Source organism: Pteropus medius, unplaced genomic scaffold (genome assembly GCF_902729225.1).
Source record: "Pteropus medius unplaced genomic scaffold, Ma_sr-lr_union100, whole genome shotgun sequence".
NCBI classification, from domain to species: domain Eukaryota; kingdom Metazoa; phylum Chordata; class Mammalia; order Chiroptera; family Pteropodidae; genus Pteropus; species Pteropus medius.
In genome coordinates this window covers 26,408,287-26,424,066 of record NW_024352787.1, presented here as the reverse complement: position 1 = coordinate 26,424,066, position 15,780 = coordinate 26,408,287, and the positions used below count along the sequence as shown (strand labels likewise).

Below are 15,780 nucleotides of genomic sequence, written 5' to 3'. Positions count from 1 at the left end.
CTACAACTCCCGCTGGGCGGTGCTGCCAGTGCGCACGCGCAGCGCGCCTTCGAGGAACAAAAAAAAAAAAAAAGAGGAGGGTGAGAGAGAAGCTCGGTGAGCAGAGAAAAGGGGCCACCGGTCGCCCCCCCGCTTCTCCGCACGCGCTCTTTAGCCGTGGCCGCCCGCCTGCCGCGGTTACCTGGGCCTCTCTCACGGTCCCTTCTGATTGGATCTAGGCGCTGAGCGAGGCCCTGCTAGGGCGGCCATGCGGCGGTGACAGGAGCTCGGTTGAGACGCACGGGCCCCTCGCCCTCTCACCTCCTGTCCGCTAGCCAGCTCGCCTCACCCCGAGGCTGCTCCACCGCGGCCGCAGCTCGTGCACGGCCCACACTCGCTTCCCTTCGGCACCCCGACCCCAGCGCTGCCTGGAGGCGGCTGCACTCGGGTGAGTCCCTGTCGCCTTATACCCCGTCCCCCTCCCCAGTTGCCATCGCGAGCAGGGCCTTTATTTGAGACTCCCCCTGCGGGGCCTGCAGGGGCAGGAGTCTGGGGACCGTCGGCAGCCGTGTTGGGGTACCCAGCCCCCCCACCTCGGGCTGCCGGCGTTGGGGGTGGGGCAGGAGCAGACGCGGTCGCGGGGGACGACAGTTGCACGCGCGCGCCTGTGTACGCATGGGGGAGGGGTGCGCGCGCCGGCGCCTCGTGGGGGGGGGTCTCACGCGTGAGGCCTGCGCGCGAGCGAGCCTGTGGCTGCGCATGCCCGGCCGCTGATTGGCCGGCTCGAGTGGTGCGGGTGCGCGCGCGGTGCCAGGCTCGAGCGGTGGGGTCGCGCTTCAGCCTGGTGTCTCTGGGGCTCGTGCGCCCGGGCAGCCGACGCTCAGGATTGGCCGGCGGGCGGCAGGGGCGGTGCTGCGCTGCCTGGTAACTGCGGCCGGCAGGCGGGGGAGCGCGGCCCCTCCCAGTCCCCACCCCTGCCCTTCTCTGCCTGCACCCAGGTGGAGCCCGGAGAGGGCTTTGTCCCGGCCCGGCGGGCGCGCCTTCCCCGCTGGGCCTGTTCTTGGGGGGAAGTAAACACAATGACCGGAAGGAAAACCTCAGCCTTTAGGCTACGAAAATAAGCCGTCTAGATTGGGCCCGCACCCAGACGGGGTTTCAGGGGAGGAAGGAGACAAAAAACTGTCTTCTTTCCCCTTCCTCGTCTCCTCCGCTTTTGCTTATCCAAGTTCTGTCTTTATTAAAGCGAGGTTTTTTTGTTGTTGTTTTGTTTTTTTTTAGTGTTATGGTTTTGCGCTAATTTGCGGCTGGGAGTGTTCAGATGATGTCGGGTCCTGTTCAAGTAGTGCTCACTCCTGCGAATGCGGGCTCCCCCACCCGTGCAGACTTCTCACCCTCTGCATTCAACTTTGCTGCAGACAAGGGCTTGTTAGGCCACAATGCCTGAAAGTAGTCTCTGGGTGTTGACAAAACAAAAGGGGAAGTTAGTTTGCAAATGGTAATGTACATTAGTGTGTACTAAGGTGGCAGGGTGTTTTCCCCTGGGCTAAGGCCTATGTTTTGGGATGACTGATCTTATATCTTGATACAGTAGACTCCCCTCCCCCCCTTATCCGCGGTTTCACTTCCTACAGTTATAGTTGAGGTCAGAAAATTTTAAACTGAAAATTCCAGAAATAAACAGTTCATAAGTTTTAAATTTCTCGCGCCGTTCTGAGTAGCGCGATGAGGTCCTGCTCTGTCCCGCCCGGGACGTGAATCATCTCTTTGTCCAGCGTATCCACGCTGTATGCGCTACCAGCTGCTCGTCACTAAGTAGCCATCTCGGTTTCGTATTGCAGTGCCTGTGTTCAAGTAACACTTATTTTCCTTGATAATGGCCCCAAAGAGCAAGAGTAGTGATGCTGGCAATTCGAATATGCCAAAGAGAAGCCGTAAAGTGCTTCCTTTAAGTGAAAAGGTGAAAATTCTTGACTTAATAAGGAAAGAAAAAAAATCTTATGCTGAGGTTGCCAAGATCTACAGTAAGAACGAATCTTCTATCCGTGAAATTGTGAAGAAGGAAAAAGAAATTCGTGCTAGTTTTGCTGTGGCACCTCAAACTGCAAAAGTTACGGCCACAGTGCGTGATAAATGCTTAGTTAAGATGGAAAAGGCATTAAGTTTGTGGGTGGAAGATATGAACAGAAAATGTGTTCCGGTTGACGGCAGCATGTTGCGCCAGAAAGCACTGAGCCTATATGAAGACTTCAAAGGATCCTCTGAAAGGAATGACACCAAGCCATTTACTGCAAGTAAGGGATGGTTACACAGATTCAGGAATAGGTTTGGACTGAGAAACATAAAAATTACTGCAGAGGCTGCGTCTGCTGATGAAGAAGCTACTGCCACATTTCCGGCAGAGTTGAAGAAGTTGATTAAGGAGGAAGGTATGTATGTATAGGCAAAAACAGTATATTTAGGGTTCAGTATTATTCGAAGTTTCAGGCATCCAGTGGGGATCTTGGAACATAGCCCCTTTGGATAAGGGGGGACTACTGTACATATTTTTGCTTCGTCCATTCTTAAGCTACTGTGATCTACTGCCTTGTGCTTTCCTTTGGCTTGCTTCTTGGCATCTTGGCTCATACCTTTAGGCTGGAGTGACTTTTTTCTTTTCAGGCTGTGGAACTTTTTCTTATATGCAGTCACTTCTTTTTTAAAGCCTTCCCTTATGTTGTTTGGTCAGAATTTGCTGTTCTTCTTAAGTTATCCTAACTTGTTTGTTCCTCTTGCGAAGTCATATTTATTTTCTCTAGGAGTGTGTTTGGTTCTGCATTGTGTACATGAGTCTGGGCTAGTCACTAGGTATTAAACTCCTAGTTAGGTAGGGATTAAGCCTTTTCTGCCTTAGTCTCTCTCCCCCTTACAGTCTACAGCTGTCAAAGTGCTTTGCACATAGTAATAACAGTTAACATTTGAATATTTCCTATGTGCCTGGCATTGCTCTTAATCCTTTTTTTAAAAATTTAATCTTCAAAGTAATCCGGTAATTCCATTTTAAAGATAGGAACAAGCCTAGAGAAGCTGGGTAATGTACTCTTGATTACCAAGCAAGTAAACCTTGACTTCAAGATTTGAATATAGGCATTTTGACTCTTACCCCCTAAGCCAGTGGTTCTCAAACTCCAGCAGTGAGCATCAGCATCTTCTGGAGGGCTTGTTAAAACAGAATCACTAAGTACCACCCCAGACCTTTGATTCTGCAGGTCTGGAGAGAGGAAAGGGGGCATGTTTGTATTACTAACTAGTGTCCTGGTGGCCCTGAAGCTTGAGAACCATTCACCATGGTGCAAATTAAGTTTTTTTTCTTTTTTAAATTTATTATTTATGCCTACAGCACCTGGTCTTCCTAGGTGGTCTCCCATCCAAGTACTAACCAGGCCCAACCTTGCTTAGCTTCCAGGGTCATGGACCATGGCTCCACTGGGGTGCGAACCCAGGACCTTCTGCGTGTAAAGCAGACGTGCTAACCACTACACTATGGAACTACGTCCAAATTAAGTTTTAAGTGAGGAGAATTTATTGTAGATGTTTGCTTTTTATTACTATAAAACTAGATCTTAACTAAAAATAGCTTGAACTGTTTACTGTAGATTGCTTGGAAAACTGAGTTATTTTATTAGTCATGATTACAAAATTGAAAGTTTAAAAAGTCCAGTTTAAAAAAGCTATGGATATTTAAGTATGAATAAAATTACAAATCTAATAATTTTGGTCTTTTTTCCACCATCATTCATTTTTTAATTTACTCATGGCACAGGAATTTATCTCCCTCCTGAGATGCTTAAAGCATCCCATCTGAATATAAAGTCTAAGAAGCTAGACGGGGTGGGGTGATAGGCCTGTGCTTGGCACTGAGATAAGTTGGGCCCGGCAGGGGTTGGCTGAGCAGCTGGGGCTGAACAGCCAGAGCTCCGCCCCCACACCTCCAAGAATTTGGCTTACTTTTAAGACTTTGTCATTAAAGTTGTAGGCTTTAAGGTTCTTGGGGTACAAGTCTTGTTGATAAAGTAATCTCACATTAGGTAGGAGAAATGGGATTAGTTACAGTTATGTTCTGTCATTTTTGATGACCCATAGATTGATGATATGTTCCAAAACAAAATATAAAAGACAAGGTCCCTAATCCCAGTGTTATTATCTATAGGAGCAGTAAATAAAACACCGAAAAATTACTAAACATTTAGCCTTTTCTTTTATTACTGGTGACTGGCCTATTTTCATTTCATTCTACCTCATTCAGTTCTACCATTATTTCATTCTTTACTGAAAATGAGTTTTTAAATATTTCAATCCTCTTAACAGTTGTGGTTATAATTAACATAAAATTGTCTTAACTTTTGGGTTAAACAGATGCTGATCTAGTGCTTTTTATGGATGTCTAAGGGAAACTTTTTTGAAGTTGTTTTGAATACTCTGAGAATGCTATTTTATTTTTTAGAAATGCATTAGAGGCAATTTACCTGAAAGATTATTGCTAAGAATTAATGGCAGTCTACTAAAGATCATTCATAGTATTTTTCTTCAAAAATACATTTATTGGGTTACGGTTATTTGTTACTGACTGAAAGAAAGCAGGAAATGCAGTTAATCATTTCATTGTGATTGTAGTGTCATGACATTCATTGTAATCAATGGGCTTAAAATGCCAGTATAGCAATATGAAGAATAATACTCGATTAACCAAAGTATAGCTGAGGCTACCTGTCTGGTGGAATAAAATTAAGAGTTAGTATTTTAGAGGATGTATGTATACTGGAAAAATTATGTGGATAAATCAGGGTATTATCTTGATGTTTTTCTCTTTTTTTCCTCTTTCTGCCTTTACCATTTTTCTTCTCTCTTGTCCTTTACTGGAATTCTCATTACTGCAGTTTTCCTGTTTTTGTTTTTACTTTTTTCTCTTCGTTTCTACAATCCTTTTAGTATTCCATGCATGTTTCTGACACTACTACTCTGCTGTTTCCCACTTTGGCCTAGTGGGAAAGTAAGACAGAGTTCGATAGAGTCATGGATTGTCAGTTGATGGAGGAGTTGGTTGTGCTTTGGTTAAGTGTTATATAGGATTTTAAAGAATTGGATTATTTTAAAAATGTAACTGGAGAAGCAAAATGAATTTATAATTGAGAGAAGGAATATCGTTTTGTGGGCGTAGATTCTGAAATTAGACTGCCTAGATTCAAATCCTGGTCCTTGCCACTCCTGGTTGTGTTACCTTGGGCAGTTTACTTCACATCTTTGTGTCTCAGTTTCTCTATTTTAAAAAATGGGATGATGATAATAGAACCTGTTTCTCTTATAGGGTTGTCGTGAAGATAGAATGAGTTAAAAATGCTTAACATGGTATCAGGTGTACAGTAAACAGTCAATAAATATTAGCCATAAAAATACTATGTTTGATACTTTTGAGAGATCGAATTTTTTTTCCTCCTCTTTTTAATTACTCCCCACCTCTACTCCTGACCTATGGATTTTGCCATTTCCGCTTATGGATTTTGCCATTTCCCCTTAAGAACTGGATCTCTGAAGGCGGGGCATCTCCTCCCACACGCTCTGAGCGTGCACCCAGGGCCTGGCACCCATCATGGTGTGGTCCGTGGCTCTACCTGGGGTGCAAACCCGGGACCTTCTGTGTGTAAAACAGACGTACTAACCACTACACTATGGAGCCACCCCTGAGAAATTGAATTTTCTAAAGAAATAAAATTTTTACTACTAATACTGACTACAAGGTTAATCTCCAGAAACTGGAGAATATGAAGTCTATGAAGGCAAGGACTTGTTCTTCCTGAGATTTTCCCCTTGTGACAAATTGTTTTTGCTTTTGTAGTAATGGTAAGGGAAATGTCCCCCCCACCCCCCTTAAAAAGTACTATATATGACTATAATACAGTATAATTGTAGAATCAGAGAGTAGTGAAGAGTTTGGTTCTGTTTAGGGTATCTGGTTAAAATGAGCCACGGTTAATAGGCAGAACCTATATATTTCTAATGTGTATATATAATGTATTATAGAGTCCGTCTACCTTGCAGATGGTGAATATATAATTGAAATAGTCTCTGGAACTGGTTACTCAACAGATAAATTCACCTATTTTCTATCTCTATTCTAAGTCTTAGAGGTAGTGCCTTCTTTCCCTGTTGAAGATGATGTATTTGAGGCAGAAACTAGTAAAGGAGTTGAACGGTAGTTGCAATTTCTTTGCTTTTATAGGATAATTAAAGGAGATAGAGGCTTAGCTATCTTATTTTGGCTAGGTCCCATTCAGATGTTTTTACTAGAAATTGACAGTTTGATGAAAGCTGAGAAAACTTTGCTCCTGCATTGTTATAAAGAATTTGTTAATAAAGCTCTTACTATTGACTACAACATAAACGTGAATAGAATTTTGTCTGGATTGGGTTTTTACACCAAAATTGGTTTAAAGAAAATGAAGTGTTGGAACCGAACTAAAATTAATAAATGGTCTTAGCTTCAGACTTTAAAACACTTAGGTTACATTATTTTAGTTGTAAAATGATAATTTGAGAAAGGATGACAGCATATATTATACTCCACTTTATACTTGGGGAAAGAACAGAGAAACTGACCCTAGTACTAGAATTAATTTAAAATTGGCTAAAGGGGTTAAAGGAAATCCATTAGCTCAACTTCTTCCTTGTATTCTTATTATTTTTTATTTGCCATTTTAAGCATTTTTAATTAAGTGGCATTAATTACATTCAGTGTTGTTAAAACCATCACTACTACTTCTAAAATCTCATCAGCCCAAATAGAAACTCTGTACCCGCTAAGCAATAACTCTATATTCCTCCCTCCCCTTAGTCCCTGGTAACCTCTAATCTACTCTCCTTCTCTATGAACTTGCCTATTTTAGATATTTCATACAAATGGAATCATACTGTATTTGTCATTTTGTGTCTGGCTTATTGCACTTAGTATGTTGTTTCCAGGGTTCATATATGTTGTAGCGTATTTTGAACCTCATTCCTTTTTATGGTTAAATAAGGTTCCTTTGTATGATATACCACATTTCTCCATTCATCTGTTGATGCACATTTAGATCGTTTCTACCTTTTGGCTTTTACGAATATTGCAGCTGTAACATTGGTGTACAGTATATTTTGAATCCCTCTTTTCAGATCTTTAGCATATGTACTTAGGAGTGGAATTGCTGAGTCATTGTATTTTTCTTTTTAATGCTTTCCTTGGGGCAGAAATATTTGTACGGAACTGAACAAATCTCTAACAGGATAGAAAATCCTTGTAAAACGAGTTTGTCTTTTTGTGAAGATTAAATGTGCTTGCCATTTCTACCATGAGTACTTTGTTTCAAGAGGTTCCTTATAGGGTTTAAAAATTTTTTTTTGGTAAAATATACATAACAAAACCATTTTCCTGATCTTTAACTGCATAGCTCAGTGGCATTAAGTCCGATCACATTGTTGTACAACAATCACATGTCCAAAATGTTTTCATCTTCCTAAACTGAAATCGCCCATTAAACAGTAATCCCTTCCACCAGTTCCTTGCACGCACCATTCTACTGTCTCTATGAACTTGACTATTTTAGGTACTTTATATAAATGGGATTATACAGAATTTGTCCTTTTGTGATGTTTATTTCACTTAGCATATGTCCTCAAGGTTCATCTATGTTGTAGGATGTCAGAATTTCCTTTTTAATACTCAGCGATTTTTGAAGTTTTTGTAGTATGGCAAAGCAAATAATTTTTAAAAAGCTAGCGTATAAGATTATATTGTAATTGTAGAAGCAGAGAGTAGTGATGAATTGGTTAAAACAAGCTCTGGTTAGACAGCCTATGAAGAGTTCTCATTGTATAGGTCTCATTTTTGAGAATTAATGTTTTCTTTTTTAATTGCATTTACATACATGGTTCTTAGAGATTATAGTATTTTTTACAGTAAGTTAAAATTGTTTTCTGATTATGTATTTTTATCATGTTCATTGCTTCTGTATAACTTTTAGAGTAAGTTTTTCGGGCATTTTGTAAAACAGTGGGGTAGTCACTTTACTCAACTACTTTTCAAGTTATTTCATAACTTTTTCCTATATCTGTAGCCTTATCTGTAGAAAAAATAGCAAAATGAATGTTTGAGCTATTGTTCACTATTCAGCTTCTAGATTTTAAGCTTAGGAAAAGAAGGGATCCTTTCTTAGTACTTACTCAGTTATCCAGTTACCCAACATATTGAGGGCCTTCAGTATGGTTGGGGGTAAGTATTCTGAGGCTCCAGGATACAATGTTTCTTGAAAATAACGGTATGGGCAAATTTATATTGTTTTTTGAGAGCTTAAGGATAAAGACTCTTTAGTTTGTATATTGTCTCATTTATTTCTTTAGATATTTAGAGTAAGGTGATTTTTTTAAATTTAAATTTTAAAACAATCTGAGTATGTTAGATGTAAGCAAAATTTCATGCTTTTGCACATGCACGTTTTAAAAGGTGCGTATACTTTATTTCAAAGCAGCGATTTATTGTATATCTTAAGCTTACACAATGTTATGTCAATTATACCTCAATAAAGTTGGGAAAAATAAGTAAAAATAAATATGAAAAAATCCAGTGATTTATTTTAACACTTTTCTGATGAATTTTCCTGCTCTGTCAGAATATAGATTATTTTATTTAGCAATGTTAATCAAAGCAGTTAGTTGGGAAATTTTCATTTTATCAAATTTGAATTCGGAGAGTTTATATGTAGATAAAAAACTTTTAATAATATTTACATTTTAAATGCTTACTCAATTTACTGAATGCTGTGTGAAGCATTCTGTCAGGTACTTAATACATTCTGTTGACAACCTTGTGAGGTAAATATACATATTTTTGTCTTTTTCCAGACTAGTATGTTTAGGATTAAAGAATCCCAAGGTCAACTTGAATTCAGAACTTTGGCCTTATTCCAGAGTTGGTGTTCATAACAGCTTTTTGCTTTGTTGCCTGCCTTCTGGGGACAGTACTTTTAAAAAAATAAAGATGGACTTTTAGACCATAATTACTTCATTTTCACTTCCCCTTCCAATTTGTAGAAAGTTAGAAAAGGAACAAGTGATCCAACTTTTCCTGTACCAAATAGTTTTTAAATTTTGGGGTAAGGTCAAAGGGATACATTCTTTATGTATTGACAGAGGAAGCTGCTGTTTAAAAATCTGGACTATCAATTTAAAAGTATAATTTATGCATTTGTGAAATTTTTCTCTTAAACTGTAGGGCCCAGAAGAGTGGGTGTTCCTGAATAGCTGATAAGTTTTGTTTATTTGTTTGTTTTTCAAGGACATTGTTTTGGCTACTGTGAAACTTAGAATTTAACTTGTGACCCACCAACTAACTGGGCACATCCTCTTTCCTGGCTTCTTTTTATTTTGTCATTCTTCCCTTTGCCTAGCTTAGAAAAAAGTTAGCTATTTTTGTTAGATCTCAACATTTTTTTGGAAATGGTGTTAAATGTAACACAGTCGCACATCATTTCATATCTTAACCCTTCAAATGTATTTTATGTCATCTTGAGAGATCACTTGGTTTTTATTGATATAATTACCAGCTTTATTTCAGCAGATAGAAATTAAGAATTTAGTATATTAAAATGTAAACAGTCTGCTAATAAAAACTTAAAAGCCTTGACTTAAAATCTTGGTCAAAGGTTTGTCTTAGGGATTTCTAGTTTTATTTTTAAGTACTTGCCACTCCATGTTATTTCTAAAACTTAATAAAAGTTGAATGAACTAAAATCGGCTATCTGGCTGTTTTTCCTGTTTGCTGAAGTATCTATATTAAATATGTATGTTATATATAATTAATATTAACATTGTTAACATCTTAATATAAATTGTGATAATTTATATTGTTATTAAATATTTCTAAAATGGAACATGTGAATGAAACACCAACCTAATTTATTTCCTATTGGAAAGTACTGAGATTTACTGGTTGTTGTGCAGTCTATAGAGCTTTATTTGATAAACTTTAGGTTGTTTATATTTTCGGACATACTTACCTTTATGAATTTCTAATCATTGCCTCCTTAAAATGCAAGAAGAAAAACAACCTATTTCCAATTTTATTTAGCTGATAGAGACAGATTGTAATCAGTAGCTTACTATTTAATGTCCTTAGCTCTTCTCCCAGTTAAGATGTTTTAAACACCTGTGACAGACAGCAAAAATTACAAGAATTAAAAACGCATGAAATAATGCAAAAGTAGGAGAAATTTTAATATGCTTTAAAAATTACCTTGGAACACTTTTAAACTCACAAAATACAGTTAACCCTTGAACAGCATGGTGTTAGGGGGTGCGGCCAACCCTGGCAGTTGAAAATCCCTTACAACTTTTGACTCCTCTCCAGAGCTTAACTATTAATATAGTTTACTGTTGAGCAGAAGCCTTACTGATAACATAAACAGTTGATTAGTACACATTTTGTATATGTGTTATATATTGTATTCTTACCTTGAAGTATGCTAGATGAGCGGTCCCCAACCTTTCTGGCACCAGGAACCAGGGCTCCTATGAGAATCTAAAGCCTGATGATGATCTGTGGTGATGCTAGCTAGGGAGCGGCTGCAGACAGAGGTGAAGCTTCTGCTTGCTGGTCTGCCACTCACCTCCTGCGGTGTGGTCCAGTTCCTGACAGGCCATAGACCAGTACTAGTCCACAGCCCGAGCATTGGGGATCCCTGAGCTAGAGAAAAGGAAATGTTATTAAGGAAATCATAAGGAAAAGAAAATAAATTTACAGCACTGTATGTATTTATTGAAAAATGCAAAAAAAAAAAACAAAGCTGCATGTAAGTGGACCTGTGCAGTTCAAACCTGTGTTGTTAAGGGTCAACTGTAGGTTCAAGAACAGTAAACAAACAAAATTTCCCACATAGAAACCCCATTCAGTTTTGCCAAATGTCACTTAACAGCAGAAGGGTCTAATCCAGGATAATGTTTTCACCCAGTTGTCTCTAATATATTTCACTTTAGAATAGTTCCTCAGTCTTTGAGTTTCTTGCCTTTGACCTTTTTGAAGGTTATAGAGCCGTCATTTTATAGAATATCTCTCAACCTGGGTTTGTCCAGTGCATATTGGGCAGGGTTTTCATTGTATTCTGTTGGATTGGATCACTCGGTTAAGATGGTTGTGTGCTTTGTTTTCCTTTGTTAATAAGTATTGTATGTGGCAGTACTTTGGGATAATGAGAATATCTGCTTTTTAGAATTGTGGAATCCTCTTTTTTTTCTCTTGAGGCTGGGAATTTTTTTGCTTTTTAGGAATGAAAGTTAGTGCATGGACTTAAAAATTCCGTTATAGTTGTTGTCCCAGTCCTTGAGAGAGTAATGTTTTTTTAAGATTTAGATATTATAGAAAATGTTAAAAATTAGATTAAATCTTATAGTGTATGTTGTGGTTTGAAAGAACATGGAGAATTAAGAGCAGTCAGGTCTAAATTAGATTCTATTTAATGCTGCAATCTTGGGCAATTTATATTGTTTTTCCAAGTTATCAGCTGTTTTTATGTTTTTTAAAAAAGGCCTGCTTTGTAAAATGTGTCAGGCAGATGTCACCAAGATACAAGTTAATTTCTTTGGTATAATTCAGAAGACAAGCTCATAGGGTCAATGAATTACTTTAAACACGTTTTCTATAGAGACTACTAAGTGGACATAACTAGAACAAATGGTAGTATATTGAAAATATTTAAGACATTTATAAATTGTGTCCAAAATCTGAACTGATTGTACTAAATGTGTGCTGACATTTTAGGGATGAATGTTTCCTCTCCTGAAAAAGGAGAGGTAATTATAGTAATTATAGTTTGAACATGGAAGTATTTAAATACTATTGATTTCAGAGGTAGAAATACTTAGGCAACCTTAAAAGATTGCCAGAAGATAGTATTACATAATAATCTAAATAATTTTAATGCGACTGAGTCTTGTTTAGGATGAAGTCAGCTGATTCAATTATTAGATCTTTTACATTCATTTTAGGCACCATCTTATGACAAAATGTGTAACATCTTAGATGATGACTTTTAAATAGGTACTCATTATTTTGAAATAAATTACTTTTATAAATAAGAATTTATATTTTTTAAAAGTTTGAGATTCTGTTTTCCTTAGAATTAAGTGATACTTGAAATTATTTTACATTTCTCACTGAAACTGTTTCTCTTAGTGTATATATTTAATGCTATGATGGTACCTATAGTCATTAATTTTGTTGAAACTTGGTTTTACTGGCTCTTAGTAAAATCACTTGGTAAATTTGAGTTTTAATTCGTATACAAAAAATAACTTGAGATTAAATCTCAAAGAATGGAGATAATCAGAAGACTAAAAAATAAGAGATAGCTCCTCTTAAAATCTAGCCCAGAAAAGGAACATCCACAGTGCACGCAAGTCACACTGCAGTTTTTGGAATAGAGGTTAAAAACTTAAGTTTGGTTGAAAGATATTCCTGGTAAAAGTTTCCCCAACTTTGACCTTTAAGCCTGTTGAATAATAACTTAATTGAGTACCATTACCTGTCCTTAATATTGTCTGAAGCCTTCCTTGGGCAATATCCTAGTGGTAGATATTGTAGCTTATTTTGAAGAGTTTCTCAGTTTTAATTGATCCACGTATCTGGGGTTTAGTGCTTAGGGCTCTAGTACCAAACATTGACTTAGGAAAGTTACTGATTTTTGCAATCTTGAACTTTATTTCACCATATTTAAGTAAATGTACAGGGTAGATCTTAATTACTTATTAGAAGTAAAAATAACTGAGACTGCTTTAGCAATCTGCAGAAAATTGTGAGCATGTTTTTTTCCCCCCCCGAAGAAAATGATCATTTTAAATCTATTTCCTCCTAGTTGAGGGTGGGTCTTGGGTCTTGGATATTAAGTTTTACTAAATGAAACTGTTGTTTAAACTTAACTCTTATGTCTGTTTACCACCACTGTTAAAGGAGATATGTTTACCTGATAGTACTTGTCAGCAGTGTTTTATGACATAAGTTATGTGTTCAAATGGACAATTCTGTAACTCATTCATGTGTTTTTCTTTGAACCAGATTCTTTATTTTCTTCATAGAATGTAACTGATGTTCATATGTAAAGTACTTATCAATGTCAACCATAATCTTCACTTTATGGGCAAAAAATATACTTTTGCTTCAGTTTGTTTATGATGAGTGGCAGTTAATTTGCTGTTTTATAAAGATTGCCTAGTATTACAGTTCTAATCACCATGTATTTATTTACTTTGGATTTTTTTTTTAAACCTGCCTTTCTTTGATTATTACTTGGAGATAGGGATTCTAGTCCCTTGTTATAAAATTACCTGTATTAGCAAGATGGCTAATCTTTATGGGATGGGCTTCTCATTTACAAAATAATTGAATAAAGTGGTTGCACTAAAGTATCTTGAATTTCCTTCTTGATCTAAGATTGTATGTTTTAAGATTGAAAAGGAAATTTCTTTGTTGAAAATAACAATAACACAAAGAAGAAATAGGGCGTGAATGTAATAAAAAAACAAGGTCAGTGTTATGGTATCTCCCCTATTTACCAGTCTGAGCTGAAGCTTAATTTGAAGTGGAAGTATGTTAACTATTTAGTAATATTTAGAGAACAGCATAATAAAAAATATTAACATCAGTTTTTTTTTAAGAGTGATGATGGCGTGCGTGAAAATGTTCAAGAGCTCTTTGACTCACAAACAATTTTCATTTAGCTGTTCATTATTAACAGTAAGGATCAATAAATTCAAAGCAGAATTATGATCAAATGAAAAAAGTTTATGTGGAATTAATTATTGGCATATTTTGAAGTAGAAGAGATCAGAACAGTAAGGACACAGATAAACCTAATCCCTGAAATGGATCTCCGAACAAGAAACATAAGAAGGTTTTAAAGAATGGCTGGAGTCTGTTTTCAGAGACGTAAAAGAAGACCATCACATCTATTAAACAATAGCTGACTGACCAGGATAAATGATAAAGAAATGAAACAGTAACAGGCCAGTTAGTTCATATTTGAAACTCATAATGGAGAATTAAAATCAAATCAGGATACAAAAGATAAACAAAACATTCCAAATGTAAGAATTAAGTTAAATTGAAAAAATGGTAAAGAAGATATAGCAGACTCAGGCAACTGGTATGTTTCGTTTTGGTGGCATCCTTTCTCATCCCTTTTCTCTTGATAACAGTGCTTTGCCTTTTGAGTAGCTGCATACCTTCCCATTCCATGTGGTTCTAGCTACACTGCTAATCAAAGTGTATCCCGTATAATCTTTTTTTAACTAGCCTTGGTATTTGGGCTTGGAATAGGATAAACTTGTGACACAAACCCCTCGAACTTTTGTGTAAACAATAGCAAGAAGATATGACGGTATTTATTGCCTCTGGGATTACAGTACAGGTAGGTGCGTGGTAAACTTAAAGATGCATGTTTTAGGGAAGAAACCCATCTGTTGAATAAGTGAGGCAGGCTCACAAGGAGAGAACAGAGGGAACTTCAATGACATGTCTTGTTTCTGGATCTAGCTGTGTGTGGAGTCAGTGCAACCTTTAGACTGAATAATTAAAAAAAGTAATAGAAATTCCCATCTTTACTTGAGGTGGCTTGAATTGGGAATTTGTAACTTTGTAATATAATAGTTCTGGCTAATTCATAACTTGTTCTTGAGAATAAAGAATATTAAAAGGTGTGGTTCCTAAAGTTGATAGAACTAATAAGAATATTCTAAAATTATAAAGCAAAATGTTTATAAAAATGCTAAAAAGTACATAAGATAGGAATTTCAAAGGAGTAATATGAAAAGGCTAATATTGAAAAGAAAACGGGAACTCAGATAATAGAGGTTAGAATTACCTTTGCCCTGAAAGCATTTGCCAATTTCACCACGTGAACTTGAGTTTTGAAAACCTTGTGGGATGAGAGGCTCAGAAATCTGTCCGGAACCTGCAACAAAATTCAGGGGTCAAATAGGAGACCCTTCTTCTCAGTAAGCCAAGACTGTAAATTAGGTAAAGGTGATTGAGAAGTAAACCAGCTTACATCCCTGTTTGTGGGCTGGGTTAACATCTCCTGGGCAGTCCAAGGAAACTGAAGCCTTGTACTGAGATTGTGGTGATTGCAGATAGGTAGTATTCTAAGACACCTGGAGGAGCTACCTTCATTGTAGGCCTCAAATTTAAAATAATTTTTTAATGTAAAGTTACCAGGACATAGTAAAAGATAATCAGGCATACGTGGAATCAGGTACCTTGAGTATGAGCAGGAACCACCAGAAACAACAGAAAGATACCTGCAAAAATGAGATTTTTGAGTAACCAGAGACTCTAAAACAATTATCCCTATTATGTTTAAAGAAATATGTCAAGCTTGAAAATCTTTAAGGAGTAGGAAACTCTAAAATATTATATAGAGACAAATAGAAATTCTAGAATGAAAATTATAAACAAAATAAAAAACCCAGTAGGTGGTTTTAATAATAGGATAAGCACAGATGACTACAGAATGAGTGAAATAGAAGGTAAGTTAGAAGAAATAGTTTAGTTCAGAGAGAAAAACATGAGAAAAATATACAAGAATGTAAAGGATTTAAGGACTGACATACCTTTAATCTGAGTTTTAGTAGGAGATAGAGAATGGGGCAGGACTACCTGAAGAGATTATAGCTGAGAATTTTCCACAACCGAAGGATGGTAATCCTAAATCAAGAAGCCCAGTGAATGACGAACAGCGGATGAAACAA

The 15,780-nt window shown here is 37.4% G+C and overlaps 1 protein-coding gene across 11 annotated transcripts in view; it reads left to right on the top strand.

Moving 5' to 3' along the window:
* The first annotated feature begins 58 nt into the window (after positions 1-58).
* Positions 59-15,780, top strand: part of GTF2I (general transcription factor IIi) — a 93,796-nt gene continuing 78,074 nt past the window's right edge. For 5 of the 11 annotated variants that reach the window (XM_039849085.1, XM_039849087.1, XM_039849084.1 and 2 more), the window contains exons 1-2: positions 59-427; positions 1,258-2,405. In XM_039849085.1, the coding sequence (XP_039705019.1) occupies positions 1,853-2,405 (553 nt within the window). In that variant the 5' untranslated portion in view covers positions 59-427; positions 1,258-1,852. The remainder of the gene's footprint in view (positions 428-1,257; positions 2,406-15,780) is intronic. The other 6 variants (XM_039849090.1, XM_039849093.1, XM_039849092.1 and 3 more) reach the window with 3 other exon arrangements.